Genomic DNA, 25,446 nt, shown 5'->3' on the forward strand with positions numbered 1-25,446 from the left:
AACCAATGTCACCCCCCAAAATTTAATAAAATATTGAAAAACCGTGAATAGAAATGCAATGACAAAAATTAAACTGGAGTGTACTGGTGCAAAGGTCGAGTTTCTTTGAACTCATTAACTTTGCTGTCAGTAATGAGCTGCATAGTCCTCAGCTCCGCTGATAAATTCTCCTTCTGATCTGAAGGGGTAGTGAAGCAAATGAGGAAAGGTACGCAGCGTGGAGAAACAGGGCAAACTGGCACCTGATGTCCCGAGACCGGAGTTCTAGGGCTGATGCTAATTTCAGTGGCTCTGTGACCTGACCTGGCGGTCTCATTCCTCCAGGCTCTAAAACAAACGGTGGCGTCGAATGGGAGGGTGGCGTCGTTTGCAGCGTCTGCGTGTGTGCGCATGTGCGTGTGGGTGTGGGTGTGGGTGTCAGAAACGGGTCCTTTTCAGTTTGCTGTTGCTCAGTCAGCCCTCTTCTTTCATTTTTAAAATTTACCTTTAAAAAAAAAAAAACCAAGACCTTTTGTTCCAGCTCTGAAACTGTTCTTCAAGTAACACAAAATCAAAATACCTTTGCACTTCAAACTATTCTGGGCAGAGTAAATATCCTTCTGGTTGAATAAGGAATAAGGTTACTTTTAAGTCTGGTATTTAACAGCAGTACTTGCCTCGACACCGTTACTCTGCATTTAAATCATGCCTCCTTAACAGAAAGGATCGTAAATTGTATAGCACAGTGATTTTCAACCTTTTGCATCTCATGGCACACATAAACTACTAAAATTCTGTGGCACCCCCCAAAATATATTTTTTGCCAACCTGACCAAAAAAAGGTATCATTTTTATTCATTGACACCGACTGGCTACTGTTGTGTTGGCTGTTGTCATTATTTTAGTTGACAGTCTAAGGGAAAGAGGTCAGTGCCCCTGACAAAACAGTCAGGATGGTATGTTTTTCCAAGTCTTGCGGCCCACCAGTCAAAGGTCGCTGGCATAGCAAAAACCGTTTTCTCTCAACAGGGAAGATGCGTTAGATGTCGCATTGAGTCCATGCTGCATCTTCACAGGCCCCTTACTTGCCGTCACCACGCATGCAAGGAGAACGGTTCAACAGTTCGCTGGTGGGAAGTGCTCCAGGCCCACAAGCCCACCACTTACCAGGTTCATCTTCCCCCTGAGTGGCTGGGACCCTCAGGCTAATTGAGGTCTAGCCCCGCTATTTTCCTGCCATGACTTTTTTCATTCTGCAAGAATTTCAGGCTTATACAAAAAGTACAATAGCACAAAGAATTTCCACAAACCACTCACTCAGGTCCCCAAAATGTTAACATTGTACCACATCTGTTTTATTGTCCTTTGTACATATATGAGTGTGTGTATATCCTCATGGTTTTTCCCCTGAAATATTAGAAAGGAAGTCACAGACTTGATGTTCCTTTACCCCTGAAATATTTCCATGCATATTTCTCTAAAATAAGGCCTTTTCCTAAATAGCGTTAGGACAGTGATCAAAAGTGGGGAATTAACATTTGTACTTTAACCTAAGGGCTTTTCCAAATTTCACCAGCTGTCTATTCTTCATAAGAAAAATTAAATTTTTTTACATGCATGTGCAGACATTATTTCCTTTTTATGCTCTGCTTCTTACACACAGGTGGTGTTAGTTTCCTATGACTGCCATAAGAAGACACCACAAACCCAGTGGCTTGAACAATAGAAATTTATCATCTCACTGTTCTTAGGAACAGAAACTTGAGTCAAGGTGTCGGCAGGGCTGTATCCCATTTGAAGGCTCAAGGGAAGGAGCTGAGTCAGGTGCCTCTCCCAGTTCTGATAGCTCCTGGGCAAGTGCCCACGTAACTCCAGTTATCTTCACATGATGTTCTCCCTGCGGGTACGTCTGTGCAAATTTCCCCTCTGCATTCCAGTTCCAAGGGGCACCGTCAGCTGCTAGCTGTGTTAGTTAGCTCTCATCAGGGAACCGCCCTTGAACCCGATGACTTATGTGTATTGTTATGTCCACAGAGGAAATTTCAAACCTAAAGGAAAGTTTAAGGCACTTAGACAAGGTTTAGGGGCCATTCGCAGAAGCAAAATCTCGAAGGATTAAGAAAATGCTCTAGAGAAAATAAGGGTTTGCAGTGTCTTTTACACATTCATGTGGGGGCGACTTTTCCCACACGTCCCCCCATGTGCCACGGATGAGAGTAAACATGACTGAGACATGATGTGATCTGCTTGGGGAGGAGAGGTGACCGGTTTCCCAGAGGAAAAAGGCCTTGAGCAGTGGCCAGTTTCTCAGGGGAAAAAGGCGGTGAGCCGCTTCCTCCAAGGGCTTTTATTGGGTTGTAATACACAGGAATACAGGGTGGCAAGGATCAAACAGTAAATAACATTTGAAAGAAATCTGAAGGCTTACTCTGAGTTAGAGTGTCAGGAAGAGGGTTGCAAAAACTTTGGGAGACATACTCATTTCCTCTTGGGACCCTTAACATATGAATGAAAGCACTCTTAGCAGAGCAGATTTCACAGGTTTTTCAGGAATTCTTTGTGATGCCAGATTCCCCCCCCCCACACACACACACATGCTCTGGCAAGGCAAGGAGCTGCACCTCTCCCCATCAGGTATTCAGGCTTAAGGGGATTAGAGCCTCTCCCAGAGAACATGGGGACTCGGGCTATCTCACATAGCTGGGAGGCATGAGTCCATTGCTCAGTCTTCGTTGCAGCCTCCTGAGTCCTTCCATGATGGCCTCCCAAGTGGTCAAGTCTGGCTTAGGTTGCTTCCTGCTGTGAGGAGACTTACCTATCAAGGACTTTCGACCATGCTTTGGAGGCAGGGAGGAAACCGAGGCAGCATTTGCTACCAGAGACAAGCTTTGTCTCCTGTGGCTTGCATTCCAGAGGTCACTCACAGCCTTAGCCACAAGGGGGGTGGGGGGTTAGGGTTACAATTCCTGAAACCAGGCAGAGCAGTCCACAACACATTTGGAGAAAGGAGAAGGTGTAAGGAAGACAATGAAACCCATTAGTGGTAGATTAAAAAGGTGGGAGAAAATAAAGCAGGGAAATCTTTAGGATTGGATGAAAACGGATAGATACATATTTTTTTGTATTGGTGGGTGCAGGGTACTTCACATTTAGCATATAATTTACAGAGGTATGCAGGTAAAGGTAACAGCAAGGAATATCGAGGTCATGTCTCCCCGGTACCAGGGGTGTTCATCTCTGGAAGTCTAAAGAAATGTCATTCTAGCCATACAAAGACAAGGGACAGAGCTTGCTCAGAGGGAAGGTTCATCGACCCTGTCGGCTTCAGGACGTGGTTTCCCATCATAACCTGCTCAGCTGGGCATTTTTCAAAATGAAAACATCCTGTGTGTGACTTTCAGTTACTGCATTGGTCAGGCTTGTCAGGGTGGCCACATTTCTGGTTCACGGCTAAAAAGAACCAACAGGCCCCAAGCGCAGTCCTTTGTACCAAGTCCCACGTCTGCAAAGCAAGGCTTAATACTTAATTACAGTTCCAGCCTTCCCCAGGATTGTAATTTTAGGCAGCAAGTCTGGAATTTCCTGGTCCACATCAATGAACTAATCTTCCTACCAGTCCCAATTGTTCCCCAAAGGAAGGTGACCTTGCCTGAAATAATCCTTTTAAAAAATTGGTTTCCTTGTCCCACCCCCTCTATGCTTTTAAAAACCGTTCCATTTCTGGAGCTCCTTTCTCCTTGCTGGACGGGTTGCTGCCTGATTCATGAATCTGTCAATAAAGCCAATTAACCTTTAAAATTTGTTCGGTTGAATTTGTGTTGCTTAACATTATGAATAAGATCACACATATGTATTCACATAAGTTGTATTTACAGTGTTTATAATCACATTTGCTATGTAATGTCTACTGTGAGCATCAAACGATACAAAATATAAAGTAAGAGAAAGCCTTCGTGTCAGGGAGCTGAGGGAGGCAGAACAAATGATACAAAATATAAAGCAAGAGAAAGCCTTGTCAGGGAGCTGAGGGAGGCAGAAGAGGGGGCGGCCACGGTTAGTCTCCAGGTTACCATGAGAAATACCTCTAGAATAATAGACTTTTAGTGAGAATCTGGGCAGAGAAATGTGTGTAAATGCTTTGCAAATTTCAGTACACTCACCAGCTGGGTAGGATTAAGTCTGACAACACATCCAAAGCCCGTAACATGTGCTCCGGGAGCGTGAGCGATCGTTTGTGCTGCTGTTCAGGGCCCCCGTGGGAAAAGGAAGCTCCCAGAGTTTCAGTAACTCCTCTGTGTCTCACAGCCGAGAGTGGCTGTGAGCTATTTGGAGACAAGTCTCCCAACCAGATCCAGTTTGTTCTTATTTCTTCTTCTTCCTTCTTCCTCTCCTCCTCCTCCTTGTACATTTTTAAATTATTGAATTTATGGGGGTGACATTGGTTAATAGAATTAGATAAGCGTCGAGTGTACAATTCTATAACACATCATCTGTGTACTGTGTTGTGTGTTCGCCCGCCCAGGTCAAGTCTCTTCATCCCCCTTTCACCCTCTGCTACCTCCCCCCACCCACGTCACCCTACTGTCGTCTATGAGGTTTTTTTCTTTTTGCTGAATTCCTCCCCATTTTTCGTGCAGCCCCGGTACCCCAGCCCCTCTGAAAACTGTCAGTCTGTTCTCTGGCCTGTACTTTTGACCACTAGGTTATAAGGGCCCCTTTTACTCTGAAGGTCGCGTTCTCCCCTGAGCTGGGAATGGAGCCTGCACTCCAAGGGAGACACTAAGATGGGGCTGAACGCATTGGAAATAAGCGTCTTCACGTGTTTTGGTTCATTCTTGAGTACAGACGGTATCGCTCCTTTAACCGATCCTGGGTCTCAGACACGACACACAGAGATCATCCGCAGACAAACAAGCAGCCCCGCCCCGCCCTGCCAGCCCTCCGGGTGAGCGCTCTTGGCGGACCAGCGCGTGAGCGATCTCGGGGCGGGGCCTGCGCCTGCGCCCTGCCCGGAGTGGGCGGGGCTCCGCGGGCGGGAGGTTTGAAGCGGGGACCCAAGGAGCGGAGCGAGGCCCGGGCAGGTCCAGAGCGCGAAGCTCGCCCGGCCCGGCCAGCTAAACTCTGCTCCGGGATTTGCGAGTTGCAGAGCTTAAGGGAGTACGACTGGCGAGGGGGACCGGCGGATCCGGGGCCCGGGGTCCCCGCCCACGTCGGCCTCCGGGTCTCCCTCGGAGCGGCCATTCCGCACGCGGACGATAGGGCGGCACTCGGGAGCGCGGGGCGCGCGGGTGACGGGGATTCCGACCAGTTCTGCTCTACGGTCCCCCCGAGCCGTCGGCGCCCTTCCCAGCCCCGCTCCCAGGTGAACCCTGGTGAGGCGCCGAGAGCTTCTAAGTCTCCTATGGGGACTGAAGGGCTCAGCTCGGATTTTAGGGCCGTTCGTCCTCATAACGGCCCAGAGGACAGAGAGCAGGCCTCGCGGGGCAGGACGCGGGCCCGTGTCCGCGGAGGGCGAGTCCGAGTCTGCGTCCGCCAAGGAATCGCCCCCTCTCCACGGGCCGCCCGGAGGGTCGGCGCGGCTCCGCCTCCGGCAGCTGAGAAAACGCGGAGAGCGGATCCTCGCGGGGTGGAGGGGAGTGGCGCGCCGGCCCTGCGCATGCTCGGTGCCTCCCGGCAGGTCTGCGGAGTTCCACTCCGCGCGGTAGTGAGGCCCCCTTCGCCCCTCATGGCGGAGCCCGGGACCCCGCGGGGCTCGGTTCTGAAAGGTGAGGGCTGGGTCTCCCTGGGAGCACGGGCGGGGCGGGCGGGGGCAGGGATGGTGGGGCGCGCTGGGGAGGGGGGGGTCATCGGATCCCCGGAAATCAGCCTAGCTCCATGTGGAGTGTGGGGTCTGTCCCCGAGTCTGGGACCGCGACCGCTACCGCGCCACCTGGGCCGGGGGGTGGTTGATCGTCGGCTTTCTCCCAGGTCCCAGCGCCGTTGCACCGCCGGGTGACTCCTGGGGCGCGGCGTTAATTGTGGAATTAGGAAAAGAAAGCAGATTCTCTGCCGCGGTCGAGTGCCTGTGTGTTATATGACAACAGCAGCGACCCCTCATCGAGGAACTGCGTCCAGGAACTGTGCTAAAGGCTTGATTAATAATATCTTAACTTGAATAGCCCAGGCAACTCTGGTTTACTTCGCTTCGTGGGTGGGGAAACTGAGGTACGGAGCATGTAGGGACCCCCCCCCCCCACACACACACAGCTAGTCCGCGCAGAGGAGACTGAAGCACCCGAGCCTGCTCCGAGGTCAGGGTACGCACCTGGGCACCGGGAGTTGCTGCGGAGCAGGACAGCATCAGTCGGGTGTTGGAGCAGGGAGGGGCCTGGAGTACAGACCTTCGAGCCAAAAGAGGAGACCAAGGCTTTACGGAAACTCCAGTCAGGTGTAGCTGCTTTTTTAATGTTAGTGTTTTGTTAAATTAATCTGCCTTTCCTTTTGCTCACAAGTAGTTAGAATGGCACACCTGGAGATTCCTTTAACGAATTAGGTTTGGGGAGAAAGGTGGGATCAGGGGTCTGCAGGCTGTGTCCCCCTCTCCCCATCCTCCTGCTGCCTGATTTTGTAGGACCTGCCAGTCGAGACTTTTACTTTTATGAATGGTTGGGGTGGGTGGTGGAGAAAAACTCCAGAAGAAGAATGACAAATGAAAAGTATATCAAGTTCTAACTTTGTTGTCTGTGAAGCTTTATCAAAACGCAGCTGAGCTCACTCTTTAAGTGCTGTCTTGGGCTGTCTTTGCTTTGGAGCCCTGAGTGGTCGACTCTCAAAGCCTGGAGTGTGTATTTATTGTCAGGTCCTTTACAGGAAACAGACTCCTGCCCTAGAAAAGTTAAGCCTGGTTTAGGAATTTGGGAAGAGCTTTGAGTGTAAGTGATGTAAACCATGATGTGTGGATGAGTACAATTGTTCTTTGTTTGAGATTTTAAGAACCATGATAGCACTAATGCCCTTTTGAATGGGCTTGTAATGGAAGAAAATTTAAATTTATGTTTTAATGTAAATATAACAAGAGAAAAATGTATTGAGATCTTTGGGGGAGGGATGCTGGGTTTTCAATATATTTAAAATGTTAATACCTTGTTCATTTTTAGATGTGGTGGCTTATGTTGAAGTGTGGTCAGCCAATGGAACAGAAAATTATTCAAAGACATTTACAAATCAACTTGTGGAGATGGGGGCAAAGGTAAGAGATTCATTTTACTATTTGCTACATGTGAGTAAGAATTCATCTCACCATTGCTTCATGTCAGTTTAAAAAATCCTTCTCACTATTGCTACATGTTAGTTAAGAATTCATCTCGACATCGCTACATTTTGATAGTTCTCTGGTACATAATGAGATATATTTACATTTTCTTACTTGGGGTGTTGTTACTTAGAACATGAAGGGGAAAGAAGACGGGTAAGTGGCAGGAGGAAAAAAAAGAAATCCACAATATGAAGGATTCAGCCCAGGAGGGGTTTTGGACGGTTGGTCTTGTGCTTCTGAGGAAGGAGAACCCGAGATGACAGTGTGCGTCCTGCCCGTGGTTACTGGGACGCCGCTGCTGTTGGTCAGATGAGGAATGCCGGGAAGGAAGAGGTGTCTAGGGGAAAGGCTGGGAAGCTGGGGCCCCGGAAACATCTGACAGCCACTTGCAGTCCAGGCTGAAAAGCTTGCTTTAGGGGTCAGGAATCCAGGGCTCAGGCGCTGGAAGGAGAAGTGCTGAAGGTGGACCCTATTTAGTGTTTCTGGGGCTGATAACAGGGTAGGGATGAGGGGCTGGGCCCAGGGGCAGAGATCAAGAAGGATGCCAGAACCCGAAAAACAGGTCTGGAGGTTGAGGGAGGGACTTTTAAAAGGCTGCAGACTCTTCAGAAAAGCTGAGCCTTGTGGGTCTGAAACAGGGTCACCGCTGAGCCTGGCACAGCTGCAGGGGGCCGGCTGAGGGCAGGGGCCAGCCCCAGGAACCCCTGAGCCCTGCAGGCTGAGGTCGGGTTCTCTGGCGCTCTGGCTTGTCTTCTCGTCTTAATGGTGTCTTTTGGTGACAGGTGAGGTGCCGGGAACAGAAATGGTGACTGCAGACAGCTCCCAGGGAGTTCAGCAGTTAACAAAGTGTGTTTGTGGCAGGGGCTTGGGAGGATTAAATGCAGTTTTCCCTTTTGGTGAGGGTTTTTTTGTTGTGTGTCCAGTTTAAACACATCTGTTCCTACACTGAGGTTCTGAAGGTTTTCCTTCTCTGTTATTTCTGGAAGTTTTATCATATTGCCTTTCACTTTTAGATTTGTAGTGTATCTGGAATTGGTTGTCGTATATAGCATGAAATAATTTCATTTTTTCCATGGGAGTATTCATTTCGCTCAACACCCTTGAAAAGATTGTCCATGAGCCAAGCTCCCCAGTATTCCCTTTGTCACCGGTCAGGTAACTGGGATTCAGTGTCTGTGTTCTGCTTAATGACAAACCACTCTGTCCTGATTGCCCTCTGGAATCAGTTTGCATTGTCTTCTCTTCTGTTCTTCAGAGTGTTCTGGCTGTTTTTAGCCTTTCACCTTTCTAAACACATTTTACAGTCAGGTGGTCAGTTTATAGCAAAGAACTTTTGGGGGATTTTGATTGCGGCTGGAGCAGTAACAATAGATCAGTGTAGAGAGAACTGACATTTTTACAAAATGGAACTGTCCAACCTATGAACATGATACGTACCTTTGTTGATTTGGTTTTAAAAAGTATTTCGATAATGTTCTGTGCTTTCCCATGGTCTGAACTGCTGCTGGTCTGTAAAGTAGTTAGTGCTTGTATGTCCACCTGGTGTCCAGGAAAGTCCCCAAACTCATTCATGAATTCTGTGGTGTTTGGGGGTTTTACAGACGTACCTGGTCGAATCGTATGAGCACGGGACAGTTTTGGTTTTTCTTATCCTAACACCTTTTATCTCTTTTTCTCCTGGTACTTTACAGGGGAGGCCAGTGAGTAGCATGGAGACTTGAGCGCCCTGGTCTGCACCCTCTTGTCAAAGGAAACCCTTTAGCATCTCTCCTAATGCACTTTGCCCTGACTTGGAGATCCTCATTTACTAGGAATTGTCCTCATGAATAAACTTAATTTTACCAAATGTGCTGTACACATATATTGAGGTGATCATCATGATTTTTACTCTGTTAACGTGGCGAATAATGATTACTCTTTTTTTTTAACGTTAGCCAACTTTGCAGCCCTGGAATAAGGGCTGGGGCTGGACAGGGCGGGCAGAAGTGGGTGTGCAGCGGTGAGCATGCGTCCCGGCCCATTCTTGGGTTATCACTCACTGGTCCTTGTACCCTTTTCCACACCAGCATCCGCCAGCCCACTTCATCCTGCCTTGTGTTATCTTTTCTATAGGGCGATACAGTTGGCTCGTAGTTGTTGCTTGTTTTGTACATGTCTCGTTGAATGGCACTTGCCTACACTTACTTAATGAAATTCTGAGCAAATAGTAACTATGGACTTAAACTTTTTTGCCCTTTACCTGCAGGTTTCAAAAACTTTCAACAAACAAGTGACTCACGTCGTGTTCAAAGACGGGTACCAGCGCACTTGGGACAAGGCTCAGGAGAGGGGCGTGAAGCTCGTGTCCGTGCTCTGGGTGGAAAAGTAAGTCGCTTCCCTCTTGTTGTTTTAGGTTGATTTGACAGAGAGAGAGAAAAGAAACGTAGTTTCATTGTTCCACTTACTGACGCATCCAATAAGGGGAACCCTGACTAGCGTGTCCGGACGACGCTCTAACCCCCTGAACCACCTGGCCGGGGCCTCTAATTTGTTCGTTGAGTGTCTAGTATGGGTGCAGTGTGGCCATGTATCCTGCACGGGTCCCAGAGCCAGATACTCTTCGGTTTCCGTCTTTTCCCTGTTGCTAACTTGGACAGCCATTCACAGCCTCAAGCCGCAGCTTCCCCAGCCCAGAGATGGTGGCAATGGAGTCCCTAGCCTGTGAGTGGGAGCAAGCACGTGGGCCCTGGGACACTGTGCTCAGCGTGGTCAGGGGACAGCAGGGGGCAGATGCGGTGACACCGATGGCATCCACCCACTGAGGCAGCTGTCACCATGCTCCGCAGACGGGGGGCGAAAACAACAGAACTTCCTTCCTCCTGGTTCTGGAGACTGAAGTCCAAGGTCAGGGTGCCAGCAGGGTTGGTTTCTCTGAGGCCTCTGTCTGGCCGGCAGGTGGCCTGTCTTCCTCTGGTCTCCCTGTGTCTGTGTCCTAACCGCTCACGAATGAACACTGAGCCCAGGTGGAGCCAGGCCCACCCACACGACCGCTCTCAGCCTCATCTCCAAAGGCCCCGTCTCTGGGTGCAGTCACATTCCGAGGTGTGGGGGTCAGGACTTCTTATGAAATGGGAAGTGGGGGGGCACAGTTGAGCCCACAACAGGAGTGTTCGGGGAAGCTTGCAGGAAGTTGAGGCTAGAGAGGTCCCCGGCCTCAGGTGACGCAGGTTCTGGTGGGCTGTGAGACCTAGAAGAAGCACTCAGGCCAGGGCAGGAGTGGGGGTGGGGTGGGGGGACAGCAGTGGAGGCAGCAGTGGAGTGGCCGGGCTGGAGGTGCAGCCACACCAGGGTGGCCAGTGCGGCTGTGAAGGACGTTCAGGCTCAGGACGTAGTTTTGGAGGGAGTGCCAGGCTGCCTTTCCTGAGGATGTGGGTGCAGGTTTGGGGAGCAGGGAGGAGCCAGGGCGATGTGCAGGTTTTGGCCCCAGGAGCGAGAAGGTCGGGTTTGCCGTTTACTGAGTCTGAGAAGGCTCCGACGGCCCAGGTGGGGGGCTGAGGGCCCGTCTGGATGGGCCTGTCTCGGGTGTGCGCCGGGCACCACGTGGGGGCAGCAGGCTGGCAGCTGGGTGTGAGTGTGCAGCTCCTGGAGAGGTCAGGGGTCAGCACGCAGGAGCCCTGGTTGCAGAAAGAGCCGCACTCAAGGGTCTTTTGTCCTGTGCCTCTTCTGTGCCCGCTGCCGCCGCCAGCAGGAATTGTGGCTTTCAATGCCAGAGTTTGATAAAAAGGAGAGGAACTGAAAGTTACACAGGTTTAGAAGATGGCGAGTTCTACCATTGAATCGCACTCCCTGCAGAAACCAAGACACCCCTGCAGACACACAGTCCGCTCTGCCCTCCCTGCTGGGCATAGTGAGGCCAGGTGGAGGGGCCAGGCGGAGGGGCCTTCTGGAAGAGGCAACACCCAGGTCCACAGCCCACTGCTCCGGCTCCTCCCAGTCCTTCCCAGTCCCTCCCAGTCCTTCCCAGTCGCAGTGTCGGCTGGCAGGCCTCCTGCGGTTCCCAGCGCCAGCATCTGTGTTGCTGCAATCACGATCTCCAGTTCCTAGTCCAGAACCGCGTGGCACCTCCTCACGGCCAGTGGGCGAGAGTCCTCTCACCCCCTTTCTTCCCGTGTGGTCTCGCATTCTGCCTGTCCCACTCGGTGGCCGCCTTTTTGTTTGAATCCCAGTGTGGAACTTCCTGCGTGACCCCATTTCCGACTCCTCCCACAGTCAGCCACACCTGCCAGCGCTCCCGTGTTCTCTTCCTTTCTAGGCAGCCACAGTCAGGCCTGGCAGGCCAGGCTCCGCACACCTGAGCTCTCCTGCAGGCGCTGTAACCCGGGAGCGGCCTCGCGGTCCAAGTCGGGCCCCTCTCCCTGGCTCTGCGCTGGCCACGGAGCTGCCCGCTGTTATTGACCTGCAAAATAACTCAGTCCCTGAGCGGCTGCTTTTCCCAGCCCCAAGTGAGGCCTGTGGGGGGGCCCTTGGGCCTCTCAGCCTGCACCCCATCACACCCTCACTTTATAGCTGTTTATGTCAAACACAAGTCTGGAGGTGCTCTCCTGGTGAGTGCAGGGGGGAGGGAAGAGGTCTGGGGGCACACCATTGAGGGGGCATACCACTGAGGGGTCTAGAAGTCAGGGAAGGAAAACTGTCAAGGAGAGGGCAACGATCGGGCTGCACGCAGCCAGGTCTGGGCAGTTACCCCTGGAGTGCGTGACACAGGAGGGTCTGGGGTCTCGACAAGCCCTGTGGGTGGAGTGGCAGGAGCAGAGAGGTTCAGGGAGAAGCTGGGACTGTGGGACTGGGAGGTGGAGCTGGGGCAGACCCGCCTGCGTGCTGGCGGAGCCCACCCTGCAGAGGAGGTTCTGTGCTGCAGAGGCACGTGGGCAGAACCCACGTGCGTGCTGCTCGTGCCGTGGCCTCAGACCGACTGGAGTTGCAGGGCAGCCCCTCGGCTGGCTCTCGTGTCACTGGGCCACGGCCCGGCATTGTGTTTTGAGCGCATTTCACTCACTGGCACCTGGGTCTGTGCTCCCCGCCAGGCCCAGCCATTTCCACAGTGGGTGGGCACCGGTGTGAGCGGCAGACTCAGGCCTGCGGGGCTGGAGCTGGAGAGTGCACCACTTCTGGGGAATGCAGTGCATTCTCCCCTCTGTCCCCACCCTTCCCTGTTGTGACCAGAACTCCGCCCGCTGTCTTCACTTACTGACTTGTGATCCTGCAGGATTCTGGCATCCTTAACTTTCCAAAGTCTGCAGGTGCCCTGCTGCCCACCGCACAGAAACTGGCCCAGAAACCTGGCCTCTGTGTGCGTCCCATGACCCTGCTCCGTCCTTGAGGCCACACGTGTGACATGGCATGTGGCGGGCTCCCACTGAGCCACATCTAAAAAGGCGTTTGGGTTTTAAGTAAATTTAGAGGAAAAGGAGTGTCTTGTACTCCCTATATCTTTGCTGCTGTGTTGCAGTTTGCTCATTCCTGCAGACCTGAGTCTCCTCTGGTGTTTCCTTCCAGTGTGAATAGTTACGTGGAGCATTTCTTCTTAACGGTTGTGAAATGTGGTGGTGAAACGTGCGGAGAGCCCGCTCTTTCAGCGTGCGGCTCGGTGGTGTTCAGTGTATTCCATGCGCAGAGACGTGTGGCCACGACTGTTCGATTCGGGAGAGCATTTCAGCACCACCCAAGCAGGAAGCAGTCACCTCCTCACCCCCGTAGCCCTGCCCCCTAGCCTTGCCCCCTTGCCCCGCCCCAGTGACCACCATTCTCCACCTTTGTCTCCTAGCGAGCCAGGTGGGTACACTCTGTGTACGTGGGCTCCTGTGTGGCCTTCGGTGGCAGGCCCCTCTCAGCACACATGCTGTTTGGAGGCTTGTCTCTGCTGTGTGTCCCGACTCAGCACCAGGTCCCCCTGACTGGCCGGGTGGGACCATCCATGGTGTGGACTCGCCCCGCCCCATCACCTGCCCGTCCACTGGGGTCTGGCAGAAGCTGTGTTGGGTCTGCAGCAGTTGGGTCAGGTTCAAGTGTTCTGTCAGTCCCTGAGTGGCGTGTTGACGTGTCGGTGGTCAGATGGTCCCCTCCCACTGCTGCCCCGTCAGCGTGGCACTTCCGTCCACCAGGCGACGGCACATTCCTTTAGGCTTTCCCTTGCCCGCAAGTGCCCTTGTGCTGTGGTCACATGTGGGCGGTGTTTTCCGTGGGGGTGCGATTCCAGGGTGACCGTGGCTTTCCCATCCTCCGCTGGCCTCCAGTGTCCAGTATGACGCCCATGGTCATGGCGGTCACTTCTCTGTTGTAAGTAATGTGTCCTTTCTGTCTGGCTGCTGTCAAGTTCTTTGCTTTGGTTTTAGAGCTTTAACTTGAGTGCTCTGAAATTCATTCTGTGCGATTTCTGAGGACTTGGATGTACAAACCGTGAGTTTGGGGCCGTCGTTTGTTCAGACGGCTTCCCCGCTCCCTTCTTGCCCTTGCGGCGAACCCCAATCAGCTGCAGAGCAGGAACGGCAGAGTTCGTCGGGAAAGGCACCGGTCCGCACGGTCTTTGTTTAACCACCGAGCTCTGGGGTTGGGCGGCCCAGAGGACAAGCACACTAGCTGGTGGGTGTGGCCATTCCAGTGAAGCCCCCAGGAAGGCAGTGGGGGTGCAGGGCCGGCCTCGGAGTCCCCCACGGGCTCTGAGGCCTGGCGTTTCTTCTTTGCCTGCGTCTGTCTTCAGGTGTATTGAGTCTTCTCTGCCACTAGTCCACACGGGACACTGACTCAGGCAATTTTGAGTGCGGCGTCTCCATGTCATTCCTGTCACAATTCTCAGCTGAGCTCCCCCGTCTGTGTCCCTGTCCTTCCCGCTCTCAGAGTCCGGCCGCAGCGGTCCTGTCCTCACCTCCCTGGTCGCTCCAGCCACCGAGGCTGGCGTCTCGGTTGTGTTTTCTTACAGGCGTCACACTCGTCCGGCTCTTCACCTGCTGCCCGGTGTGCGCTGCGTGTCGGGCACTGCGTCTGTCCCGCAGGCCCTGCCCCCGCCGTGCCACTCGGGAAGGGCTCTCCTCCCAGAAGTGCCCTCTGTCCCCAGTCTGCAGTGGGGCCTGTTTGCCACTCTGTCTACACTGCCTGCCTCCTTTTTGTGCCGTTAAAACGTTATCGTCTCTTCCGTTTGTTGATCCCACGTCATCACGGGTTTTAGTGTTTCTGCCGCAACATAAGCTGTGAGTGCGGCCTCTGCCTTTGTCTTGTTCCACTGCTGAGCTCCCACTGAGGTTGCTGACACACTCCCAACTCACAGTGGGCGCCCGATAAATATTTATCACCACCACTGACACACAGAGGACCCTGTACTTACATTGGCTGAGCAACACCAGAGGACCTGGGGAAGTGGCCTGAGCTCTATGTACAAGGTGGTGCAGGAGTGCGGAGCAGGAGGCGTGTGCGAGGTGGTGCGGGAAACAGACTGTTCCCAAAGGCCCGAAGCTGATGGAGACGCTTTCACAAAACTCGGGAGCGACAGGTGTTCTCGAACTTCGTGGGGCCTCCCCGCCGCTTCCCTCCAGGGAGTCCTGCCTGTCTGCTGTCCTCTCCTCTGCCGGCCTGAGTCCTTTTTGTCCCCTTTCTCTCTCTCTCTACCCCACTCAGCCCTTGTTCCTCCGCGGGCTTGTGGAGACCCCAGACTACCTGTAACTTTGCCCACAGGCAGCCTCCGAGGTCCCTTTGAAGGAACTTCGCTGCATGTTTCCATACCAGTTCTTCCTTTGCTGCTCTTCCGTGTTTGTGGTGCTGCATTCAGATTTTAACTATTGTAATAGTCACTGGTTTTTAGGTTTTCTCTTGCTCTCTTGAAAACAAAAACTTCATGTTGAATTAAATGTGTTTGCGCTTAAATGTGTGTATATTTTTAAAGTGTGTGTATATCTAGTTTACCTCGTACCTTGTTCTTCCTCCCCTCAGTCGAGGGAAACACACCATTGAGAAGTAGGTGCTTTTCCTAAGCATGTAATTAACGTGTACAGTGCATTTCTATGTTTGCATCTTGTGTAAACCCGTGGTAGTAAGTGGGTTTCTCATGGAATGCACCCTGTTCCAGTTAGCGGTGTCTGGGAAGACACCTCCATTGTTTGTACACTGAGACGAATCTCATTGTTCTAAACATTCGTGGACTCTGGTGACAGATGCCCGGCAATTACGGGACTGATGTGCTGCTGATCAGTCTGAAGTTTTCCGTTTTTCTTCCTCTTTACGGCGACCGGAGTGTTCGTCTGCATCGCTCCCTGGCAGAGACAAGCCCTCTTTAGGGTTGATTCCAGAAGCTTGTGCAGGGAGAGGGCCCAAGTCTCTGGCTCTGTGGCAGATGCCGTCAGGCTGTCCTGGAGACAGCGTGTGACAGCGCCTGACTCCACAGCCGTCCCGCATTCCGTGAGCCATCTTTCTCTCCCCACTTGTAGGCGGAGAAATAAAGGTGACTTTATCTCCACTTCCTTGGTTTTTTGTTAGTGAGCTTGACCTTTCTCCACCAGGACTTCGAGGTAAGAGCCAAGTTTGTGGTGAGTCTCTCCTGCTCACCGCCGCTGGACCATTGCCGGCAGTGTGCACCAGAAGTGTGAGTGCACCTAGGAAAGGCCACCGGGTGTCACCAGAGTCCCACTTGCTGGGTTATTTCTGGGAGTTTCTCCTCTGCAGCAGACTGCTGTACAACAGCTGATCAAACCCTGTCTTTCCTTTGGAGACTAGACAGTTGTGCGCTGAACGAAGAAAGGAAGCTGAAAGGAGTCAAGGTCAGCGTGACTGTCACCCCTACGTCCTGTTAAGAGAAGTTGATAAAAACGGATCCTTTAAGACCTTTTCTAAACTACAGCTAAGTGGGCAGCACAGCTGAGGGGTTGGCATTTGCCCCCCAGAGGACTCGGCTGCCGGGCACCCGTCCTGTTTCTCACCAGCAGGTGCAGAGTCCCACACCGCCCCAGCACGCCTGCCCAGGCGCCCGCGGTCGGCCCCTGGCCAGCCTGTTGGCGTGGCCACCGTTGGAGAGTGCGGGAGTGACGCGGACCCCCAGTTTGGGGTTGTCCGACATCCTGCTGGCCACGGTGGTTCCTCTCGCGCCCTCTGTGTGGTGCTGCGGGGTCTCCGGGCCGCGTGGGGGTGCCCACCAGGTAGTGTGGCTTTTGCAGAGCAGGTGCCTGCAAACCATGTCAGGGACCATCTGCTCTCACCGGGGTGTCATCCCCATATGCCTGCGCACACGCCCTGCCTGGGCGAACACAGCTGCTCCTCCAGTGTGGAGCACAGGAGCCACGGGTGGGCAGGTGGGCAGGCCGCAGCGGAGCCCTCGGCCTGTGGCCGCCACCCGTGTGGCCAGCACAGCGGGTGGGCGCCACCAGCGCCCAGCTGCAGTTGCCGTTGTGCCTCTGCTCCTGAGTGCGGCTCTCAGACTCTGCGGCCCCGCCCTCAGTGCCTCCTGTGCTGGCGGGGCAGGTGTGTGACACAGGCTCTCCCGTGAAAAGTGTGGCCTCGGAGCCGGTGCCTCCCCAGGGCTGCCACAGAGAGGGGCGTGCTGGTACTGTGTGGACTTTCGGCAGACCAGGGGCGGGTGGTGGCCGTGGGTGGCTGTGGCATCGGCACAGTGCTGGCCACGGGTCAGTGGGGGGCCTGTCCTGAGTGGAGTGGGGTCGTGGCCCCTGGCTTGCAGCGGCAAGTGCTGCCTGAGGGAGAAGGGGCTCGTGGGCCGGTCCCCAGCAGGACTGGCCAGCGGGAAGGGCGACCCACGCTGCCTCCCGGTGGCTGGGAAGGAGCAGCACGTGGAAAAGGAAGGCGGGGAAGTCGTTCGTCTTTAGAGATGCCTCCTGAGACCCTTTTCTCCTTAACCACTAGGCGGGGTGATGTGGCTGTGTCCCATCTCCGAGGAATCGTGGACATCCACCGGCGAGCTCTTTGTCTCCTCAGTGGGTTTTGACCGGGCGCCCGGGAACGTGGCTTCCCTGGGCACGTGCAGCCCCAGTGACGTGCGCGCACGGGGTGACACTCTAGCCACCTGTTTGTTCCCTGCGGAGGTCCCAGGTCCACCCGAGGACGATGGAGTCTGGGCGCGGCCTGTCCTTGGAGAGCACGGCGGACCCGGTGCCCGGACGGGACAGGTCCACCTCCCCTGTTCCGGTCTCACATCCCGGGGGTCCTCTAGCCTGTGCCGTCTCAGGCCTGGCCCCTTCCGTGGAGCGTGACGTCTCCGAGGTGGACCCGTGTTGTTTCTTGTGTGTCCATACGCGTCTCCAGTTTCACTCCCCTTTCACAGCTGAGCGCCGCTGCCCTGCTCTCCGGGCACCCGCGGTGGGTCTACCCCCTGCCCTGTCGAGGGACGCGCAGGTCGTCCTCAGATCGGGCCGTGATGAGGAGAGCCGCGCCCTGCACACTTGGATGTCTTTCCCTGGTGGCCGTCCTGTTCCGTTCCCACCAGTGCTGTCTGCGTCCTCGCCAGCCCTGAACTGGTCCCGGCCAGTCCTGTGCGTGATGCAGTGGAAGCTCCTGCTCTTCTTCTTCTTCCTCCTCTTCTCTCTTTTTTTTTTTTTTTTTAGCATATTTTGAGATGTAACGCAGACACCATGCCATTCGCCGGTTTACAGTGCATAGTTGGCGGTTTCCAGTGTGTTCTCAGTGGTGCAGCCGTGCCCAAAGTCCGGTTACACCCTTGTCTTCACCCCAGACAGAAGCCCTGGGCCTCTCACGCCGCCCTCCGCGCCCCACCGTCCCAGGCAGCCACGGATCCATGATGTCTCCAGATCGGCCTCTTCTGGACACATCACAGAAACGGGGTCACATAGCACGTGTGTGGGCTCCTTCTCTCAGCACCGTGTTTTCAGGGTCTGTCCACGCTGAAGCATGTGTCCGAATCCCCTTTTATGATCGAATGGTATCCCATCATGTGGCTGTGTCACGTGTATCCACCAGGGGCGTGCCGCGTGCCTCTACCATGTGGCTGTGTCGTGTGCATCCACCGTGTGGCTGTGCCATGTATATACACCACGTGGGGGTGTTCTGTGTCCCCATCGTGTGGCTGCCACACGTGTAGCCACGTCATGTATGTAGTCTGCCAGCTTGTCTCCTGTTCTGGAGATTCTTCACACCTACTTACGTGTCCTTTGGATCGAAAAGGTTTCTGTTTTGATGGAGTTCAGTTTACTTTTGGTCCGTTTCTTGTGCTTTTGGCGTCATTTGAGAAACCATCACCAAATCCAAGATCACAAGGTTCACTGCCATATTTTTCCCCAGAAGCTGTATAGTTCTAGCCCTGTGCTTAGGCGTTGGGTCCATCTGGGCGAGTGTTGTGTGCGGTTTCCTGTTGGCATCAGCTTCGTCGGCACCAGCTGTTGAGAAGGTTGTTCCCCCGGGAACTGCCTCGGGTTTCTCGTCACGAAACGACGGACCTCGAGCGTGAGGATCTCCCCCGGCTCTCACTCGGGCTTCTCCGAGCAGGAGAGCTGAGCGTCAGTGGCCTGCTGGGCGGCGGTCTGTGTCTTTGGCGTGGGCATCCTATGTGCATTTTTAAAAATAGGGTCTTTGTCGTCTTAATAGTGAGTTGCAGGCAATATTTGTGTACTTTGTGTACTAATTTCTTGGTTAGATATCATGTTGTAAGTATTTTTCTCAGTCCGTGACTTTGATTTTCTTATGTTTTTTGAAGCATGCACCTTTTTTATTTTGTCCAGTTTTTCCTTTTCTTTTTTGCTTTGTGTTTTTGGTATTCTATCTGAATATCTTCAAAATTATAAATTTTTTTATTTCCTTGTAGGAGCTTATAGTTCTAGCTTTTGTGTTTAGGTTGGTGGCCTGTTTTGAACAATTACGTGTGTGGGGACGGCGACAGTGAGGAGGTCAGAGGTCACCGTGTGTGGGGATGGTGATGGTCACGCGTCTTCCAGCAGCAACGCCTCTTGCTCAGGAGGTTGCGTCTGTGTGTTCACGGGGTCACTGTCATGCCCAGACAGGCATGCCACCTACCTCCATGGAACCTGGGTTTTAGTGACGGAAACAGATCTTAGAAGGGGCAGAGGAGGCCCTGCGGCCCCTCTTGGAGTTGTAACACTGAGCTGTGGGCAACAAGGAAGCCCCCCAAGAATGGGGAGACCCACACTCTGGGGAAGCCGCGGGGCATGGCCTGAGGTGGGAGCTCCGAGTGTGCAGGGGTGTTCAGCCTGGAGCCTGCAAGCGGGGATTTTGGGACAGGGGCGTGCTCCGCAGGGCCACGGGGAGGGCTGGGGTAGTCCTGGGTCCCCGACAGTGAGCAGTGCAAGTCTGCAGTGTGGTCAGGGTGTGGTCTGCAGGTGCGGTCCCCAGGTGCGTGGGGCTGCTCTGTGAACGGGGGTGGGGGGGGGTGGTGAGGTTTCGGTCTGGGAAGGGCTGAGTCCAGTGTTCAAGGTCAGCATTTCAGTTGCGTAGGAGTGAACAGGGGAGGGCCCTGTGTGGGAAGTCTCTGTGGATTTTCACTTTGGGCGTGGAAGGAAGGGGGTGCTGTGGAGAGTGGCAGTGTCCTGTGGTGACGGACAGGCTGTGGAGGGGGAGGCACAGCTGCTCTGGGGTGGCCGGGGTCTGGACAGAAGAACTAGAGGACCGCCTGGTTGTGGAGGGAAGCTCTCCGCCCTCCATGTCCGTCAGACCCTGCTGGCTCTCAGTGACTCAGGGGCAGCCTGCGCCCCCACCTGTGCAAGTGCCACGCACACTCATTCTCACACGTGCCGCAAGTCTGGAAGTAGTGTGCAAAAGGAATGCTTCCTCCATGTACTCTCGCTTCCGCTCTTATCCTCGAAAATGCCATGTAGAGAAGACTTTGGAAAGTCTAGTTCACAGTGAGGACTGCAGTTGGTCATGTGTGTGCTCACTTTGGAAGCCAGGTCCCCGCCCCCCGTGGCCTGTGCTGGCCTGGCCTCTTCCCGTCCCAGCCGACTCGCGCAGACTCAGTACTGCGAGCCACACGCGGGGAGCGCTCATCCGGGACTCTGACTCCTCGTGCCCGCAGGTGCAGGACGGAGGGGGCGCACGCGGACGAGGCGCTGTTCCCTGCGGCCAGGCCTCCGGAGCACCTGCCATGCCTGGTGAGAAAGAAGGTGAGTGAGCCGTTTCCGCGTGCGCAGCGCCAGTTGTAAATGTGTTCGTTTTGTCTTATTCTTACAGAGATAAAGCTTTCAGGAACAGACTCAAGACTTGTCTTTAGTATTACTTTTGGTGATACGGTTGTCACATAGCGTTTTTTAGTGAGTTAGAGATTCTTCTATCCTATAAATGTTTTGATGTAATTGGCAAGGAATGGAGGAGACTGATGTTGGCCGGGAACAAACTAAAGTTCATCGGCAGACCCGCCAACAGGCCTTTGTCCCTCGACGCCTGCAGTGCTTACTACTCTCATGTGCTCTCACGTGTGGTGAGGCCGGCGTTTAGACAGGGTGCCCTTGCTGTAGTGAAGGTCCGCAGGGCCCAGATAACAGTGCTTCGGAGTCTGGGGAGTGAGCACCTGGGGACCAGGGAGCGCCCAGGGGGACCCGTGTGCTCCCACAGGTGATGAGCAGGGTCGGCATGCGTGGTGGGACACACAGAGCCCCCACCTCTTGGACTTGCAGTTCCAAAGCAACTCTGCAGGTTGAGTCAGTGCCTGGTGTGCTTGCAGGTACCTGCAGCGCCTGCAGGTGCTTCCGTAAGAACCCTTCCGGCCAGTCCCTCGCCTGCTGGAAGGGACCCGCCCGCCACACAGTGTCATCCACTGTCATCCTTCAGGGAAGACAGGTGCCAGGGCCTGGCGCTTACTGGCGTTTCGTTAACCGGTTGATGAGTGAGTGATAACTCACTGATGGAGGGGGCCCTGGACGGGGGCCTCAGTGCAGAGTGCGTGCTTCCCCTGTAGACGCTCGGGGTAGCTGCTGCCTGAACCCCAGGGGAGGCCTCCCCCGCAGGCGCCTCTCTCCAGGGCGGAGGGGGCCAGGGAAGCCAGCTGTGCGAGCAGCTGCAGGGCGGGGTGCACAGGCTTTGGGCTGGTGGCTAGGCCCTGCTGCTCCTGCAGCAGAGAAGCTGGGGGGGCTGGCGTGGAAGGAGTGTTGGGGGCGTGCTCCTTCTGGGGTGCTCAGACCTGGAAGTTAACTAACCCAAGGCTTCCTTCGGGACTTGAGTCTAGGGCTTCAGGCTCTGAGGGCCACCGGTTCTGTCACAGTTTGTACCTGTGGTGGTGATTTTGCTTTTTACGGGCTGAATGGGCTTGCTGTGATTTAAAGACAGGCAAGGTTAAATCACGGCATTTCACTTGTAGTGTTAGCGTCATTGATTTTGTGTTTTATTGCTACGTCATGATTTCTTTGTGGGGCAGGGAGATAACATGAGAGTAACAAAAAATGAGGAGATTGATTTTGTTCAAGAATTTCCATGAAAATTAAGAATGCTGGGTTACTGAAGATGCCTCAGAAGACAGAGCTACCTGTGCAACCAGCCCTTATTCATTCTTCAAGTTCTGTTCGCATTTTCACAGTTGATAAACTCACATAATTGTTAAAAAATGCCTGTTTGAGGAGGTTTTGTTAATGTTATAAAAGATATCCAAAATGTACATGAAACAGTTCTCTTTCTGTCTTGCATAACTGCAACACTGAGTGTTATTTTTATGTTCTTTTTCTTGTACAGCATAAGTGTATGCAGCCTAAAGATTTTACTCCTAAAACTCCAGAAAATGATAAGAGACTTCAAAAGAAATTTGAGAAGATGGCTAATGAGCTACAAAGGCAAAAAACAACTCTGGGTGAGCAGAGACAGCGGTGTGGTCCTTTGCGTCCTGTGCTTATCTGTGTAGTTGAGTCTTCCCAGTGACAGTGGCACCCAGGAGGGCACGGTGCAGGGGCTGCGGTGGCTCCAGCCTAGGACGAGGAGAACAGACTGCAGGTCTCCTGCAGACTTGACAGTGGGCCTCGAAGGACCGTGCAGTCAAGCTCCAGGGACACGGTGTTGGTTTATTGGTCGTTCCGGGTGTGCAGCTTAATGAGTTGGTATTGGTATACATTGTTAATGTCCAGTGCACTTGTATGCATTGTTGACCATACGTAGTTACAATTTTTTCCCTTTTTGTTGCTCTGGAGGAGGAAGCTTGTAAGATGTATTCTCTTAGTCAGTGTCAAACATTCAGTACAGTATCTTTTTTAGCGCACCTTAGTTTCTTCACTGGGGCTCAATAACAAAAGACAGATTATGTAAGTTTTTGGGACACGGGCACCGTCATGAGGAGGTGAAGACCCAAGGGAGTGGCAAATCCAGGTACTTAGGTGCTGGGGTGGACAGAGCGGGTGTGGAAAGTAGCTGACGTAGAACGCGTGACCAGTTCCGTTGCTGACACCTCTGCTTGTACGGAGTTGTCTCTGCCTCCACTCCCGGCCTCTCGTGGTAGGAGCGCTTCTCTTCTCCTGCAGGAGAACGGGGGTCGGAGTGCGCCTCTCGCACGTGCTGTGGTGAGATTGCCTGCAGCTCAGAACAGACCTCGTGCCAAACAGGCGTGTTTCGGGTGCACTGAGGAGCAAGGTTTCCAAACGGCTTCGCCTTCTCACTAGTCATGTGACTCAGGCCACACCGTTCTGAGTCTCAGTTTCTTCCTCACACGCGAGGACACTCATACTGATGCTGTGGGTTTGGGGGGTTGAAGGACACACTTGCTTAGCAAGTGAGTGCCCGGCACGTGGGCGTTTCTCAGCAGGTGTGATATGACAAGGGAGGAGGAAGACTGGTGGGCGGGACGTTCCCTCCAGGAAATCCATTTGTTGGAGCAGGAAGGCGTTTCTTGAGCTTGACTTCGGACGTCTGCCCACTTTCAGGCGACGACGTCCCTGTGCTCTTGTTCGAGTCCAGTGGGTCACTGGTGTACAGCCCCACCACCGCGGTGCACCGTGGCCATCACCTTGCCATGGAGAAGAGGTTACAGGAGATGAAGGAGAAGAGGGAGAATCTCTCCCTCACCTGTGAGTACTCACGTCTTGTAAAACGAGCGTTATGCAAACAGGTGACTAGATTGTGGTGGGAAGGGTTTTATTCTCCCCTTTCCCTGTTCATTAGTTGTCAGCAGCGGAGCTCACATCCCCACCTCCCCCACCCATTCCCGACCTGGTCCTCAAGGGCGAGGCCTGTGCACCGGGCCACCTACCACGGGAAGCAGTGTTGCTTCTGTGGGACTTCAGCTGATTTCCCACGGTGCTTCCCAACTGGCCTTGTCCAGCGGTGTGAGCCTTTCTCATCACGTGCTCGTGCAGACTGCTTTTTGTGGCTCTCACCATCGGCCGTGAACCCTGGTTGGACTTCCTGGGTGTTGTGTGGGGTGTCTGGGTGGACACCAGGGCTGGTCTGCACGGGAAGCGGGAGGTGTGGCGTTCTGCCGACTGGCGCTGGAGCGAGGGCTGGAGCGCGCCTGATGGAGCGGCTTGCTCTTCCAGCTTCCCAGCTGATGGAGGAGCCTTGTGACGACTCTTCGTGGGAAGCGTCTCTGGACATTTCACGTGACACCGCTTTGTGTTCAGGTACGTTGTTTTCTGTGATGTATCTAAGGTTTAAGAATTTCATGATTTTGTTACTTGGAAGTTCATCCGGTGAGAGGAGTAGTTAATTAAAAACCAGGATTCATGAATTGCACCCTGAAATTAGGTATGGTAATAAAAAATAGATAATGTAGTAAAATTAAGACACGAGAAATCACATGACTCCTGTGGTTTTTCTCTCAGGCATTTGCTTTCTTGGCACAGAATCAATTGCTCATTAAAAAAAATACCGTAACCTTGTGTGAACTAACCCTCTCGCAGTCTAAACACTGGTACACGGGGTGGGGAGAGAGCCACAGCTGCGGCTCGGCGCGTGGGGTGCATGCAGGGGCGCGTGATGGGACGGGTCTGTGACACGGACACGTGGTCCAGAACCAGGGGTGGCCGGGGCAGCCTTGCCGCACTGATAGCAGTGCACATTCCACACCGCTCTTTCAAAGTCGATTCCGCGTTACTGTTTTCCAGACGACTCCTTGGCTGGCGGCCTGCAGTCTTCTTTCGATGAGCTGTGTGGAGGCTCAGGCTGTGGGCAGCAGGACAGGAGCCGGGGAGGACGCACCATGGAAACACGCAGTGCGCATCCGTCCGCCTCCCCCCAGCACTGCAGCCGGTCAACGCCTCGGAAACCCACTCGGCCTGTCCCGGAGGAGGAAGGAGGTGGCTGGAGAGGCGCTGCAGGAGGGGCAGTTGCCCCCCACGCGGGGCCGTCTGCGCAGGTGGTGAAGATGCGTGGTGAGAAGCGCAGTCTGTCTCCTGTGCCGCCTGCACCGAAGGGCTGCCGTGTGGGACGTCCAGGCCCCGGGGGCTCCTCGGAGAAGAGAGGAAGACCGTCGGAGCACCGGGAGTCACCCCGGGAAGGGAGCCTGGAGAGAAGGCAGTGTGGCAGGGAGCCCCCTGCACCCAGAGTGCGGCTGTTCCAGGCGGAAAAGCGCCAGCAGCTCACGGCCTGGCCTGCAGTCGAGCCCTGGGACTACGCAGCGTCCTCGTACGAGGATTACTTCTCCCCCGAAAACCTCAGGGAAAGGAGCTCCGAGACTCTCCCTCCTGGGCAGCGGTCCCCTTCCAGCCCTGCTCGGTTCGCGTGCGCTGCGGGCCTTTCTAAGAGGCAGAGAACGAGTGTCTTGGAGATGGCCGATTTCTCCTGCCTCGGCCGGAGCCTCACGTCCCCCGACCTCGCCGGCTCCACGGCAAAACGGAGCGCCCGCCTGGGGGAACCTGCGAGTGTCCAGCCGGACACAGCTTTGGGCCGCGTGGCTCCCGAGACACCACCTGCTGCTAAAGGAACCTCAGGGTGTCACCAACAGGGTGAGGTTCGGACGGAGGAGGGCACGGGCCCCGAGGGGAGTGGCTGTCCCTGCACAGACCCTGAGCTCACACACCCACCTGCACATCCTGGGGGCGCCACTCCCACAGAAGGAAACGACAGTGAAGTGAAAGACTCGGTGGGCGTCTTCCCAGGCCTGCAGGAAGAAGACCCCACTTCCAGAGCGCCCAGTGCCTCCGAAGGTGAATCCCAGGGGGCGGCGCGCTCAGTTCTGTAGGTGACTGATGCGCGGGGGTCTCCGGAGAAAGGGGGGCTTAGCTGGAGGGCGGGGTGAGAGCCTGGAGTCCCCGAGGGTCTGTGCC

General features: G+C 54.3%; 1 protein-coding gene across 8 annotated transcripts in view; it reads left to right on the forward strand.

Moving 5' to 3' along the window:
• Positions 1-5,135: 5,135 nt before the first annotated feature.
• Positions 5,136-25,446, forward strand: part of MCPH1 (microcephalin 1) — a 139,813-nt gene continuing 119,502 nt past the window's right edge. For all 8 annotated transcript variants that reach the window (XM_037133902.2, XM_037133901.2, XM_053672627.1 and 5 more), the window contains exons 1-8: positions 5,136-5,744; positions 7,116-7,207; positions 9,519-9,637; positions 20,286-20,373; positions 21,932-22,046; positions 23,107-23,250; positions 23,719-23,802; positions 24,286-25,326. In XM_037133902.2, the coding sequence (XP_036989797.2) occupies positions 5,381-5,744; positions 7,116-7,207; positions 9,519-9,637; positions 20,286-20,373; positions 21,932-22,046; positions 23,107-23,250; positions 23,719-23,802; positions 24,286-25,326 (2,047 nt within the window). In that variant the 5' untranslated portion in view covers positions 5,136-5,380. The remainder of the gene's footprint in view (positions 5,745-7,115; positions 7,208-9,518; positions 9,638-20,285; positions 20,374-21,931; positions 22,047-23,106; positions 23,251-23,718; positions 23,803-24,285; positions 25,327-25,446) is intronic.

Source organism: Artibeus jamaicensis, unplaced genomic scaffold, assembly GCF_021234435.1.
Source record: "Artibeus jamaicensis isolate MK-2021 breed Jamaican fruit bat unplaced genomic scaffold, CSHL_Jam_final contig_780, whole genome shotgun sequence".
NCBI classification, from domain to species: domain Eukaryota; kingdom Metazoa; phylum Chordata; class Mammalia; order Chiroptera; family Phyllostomidae; genus Artibeus; species Artibeus jamaicensis.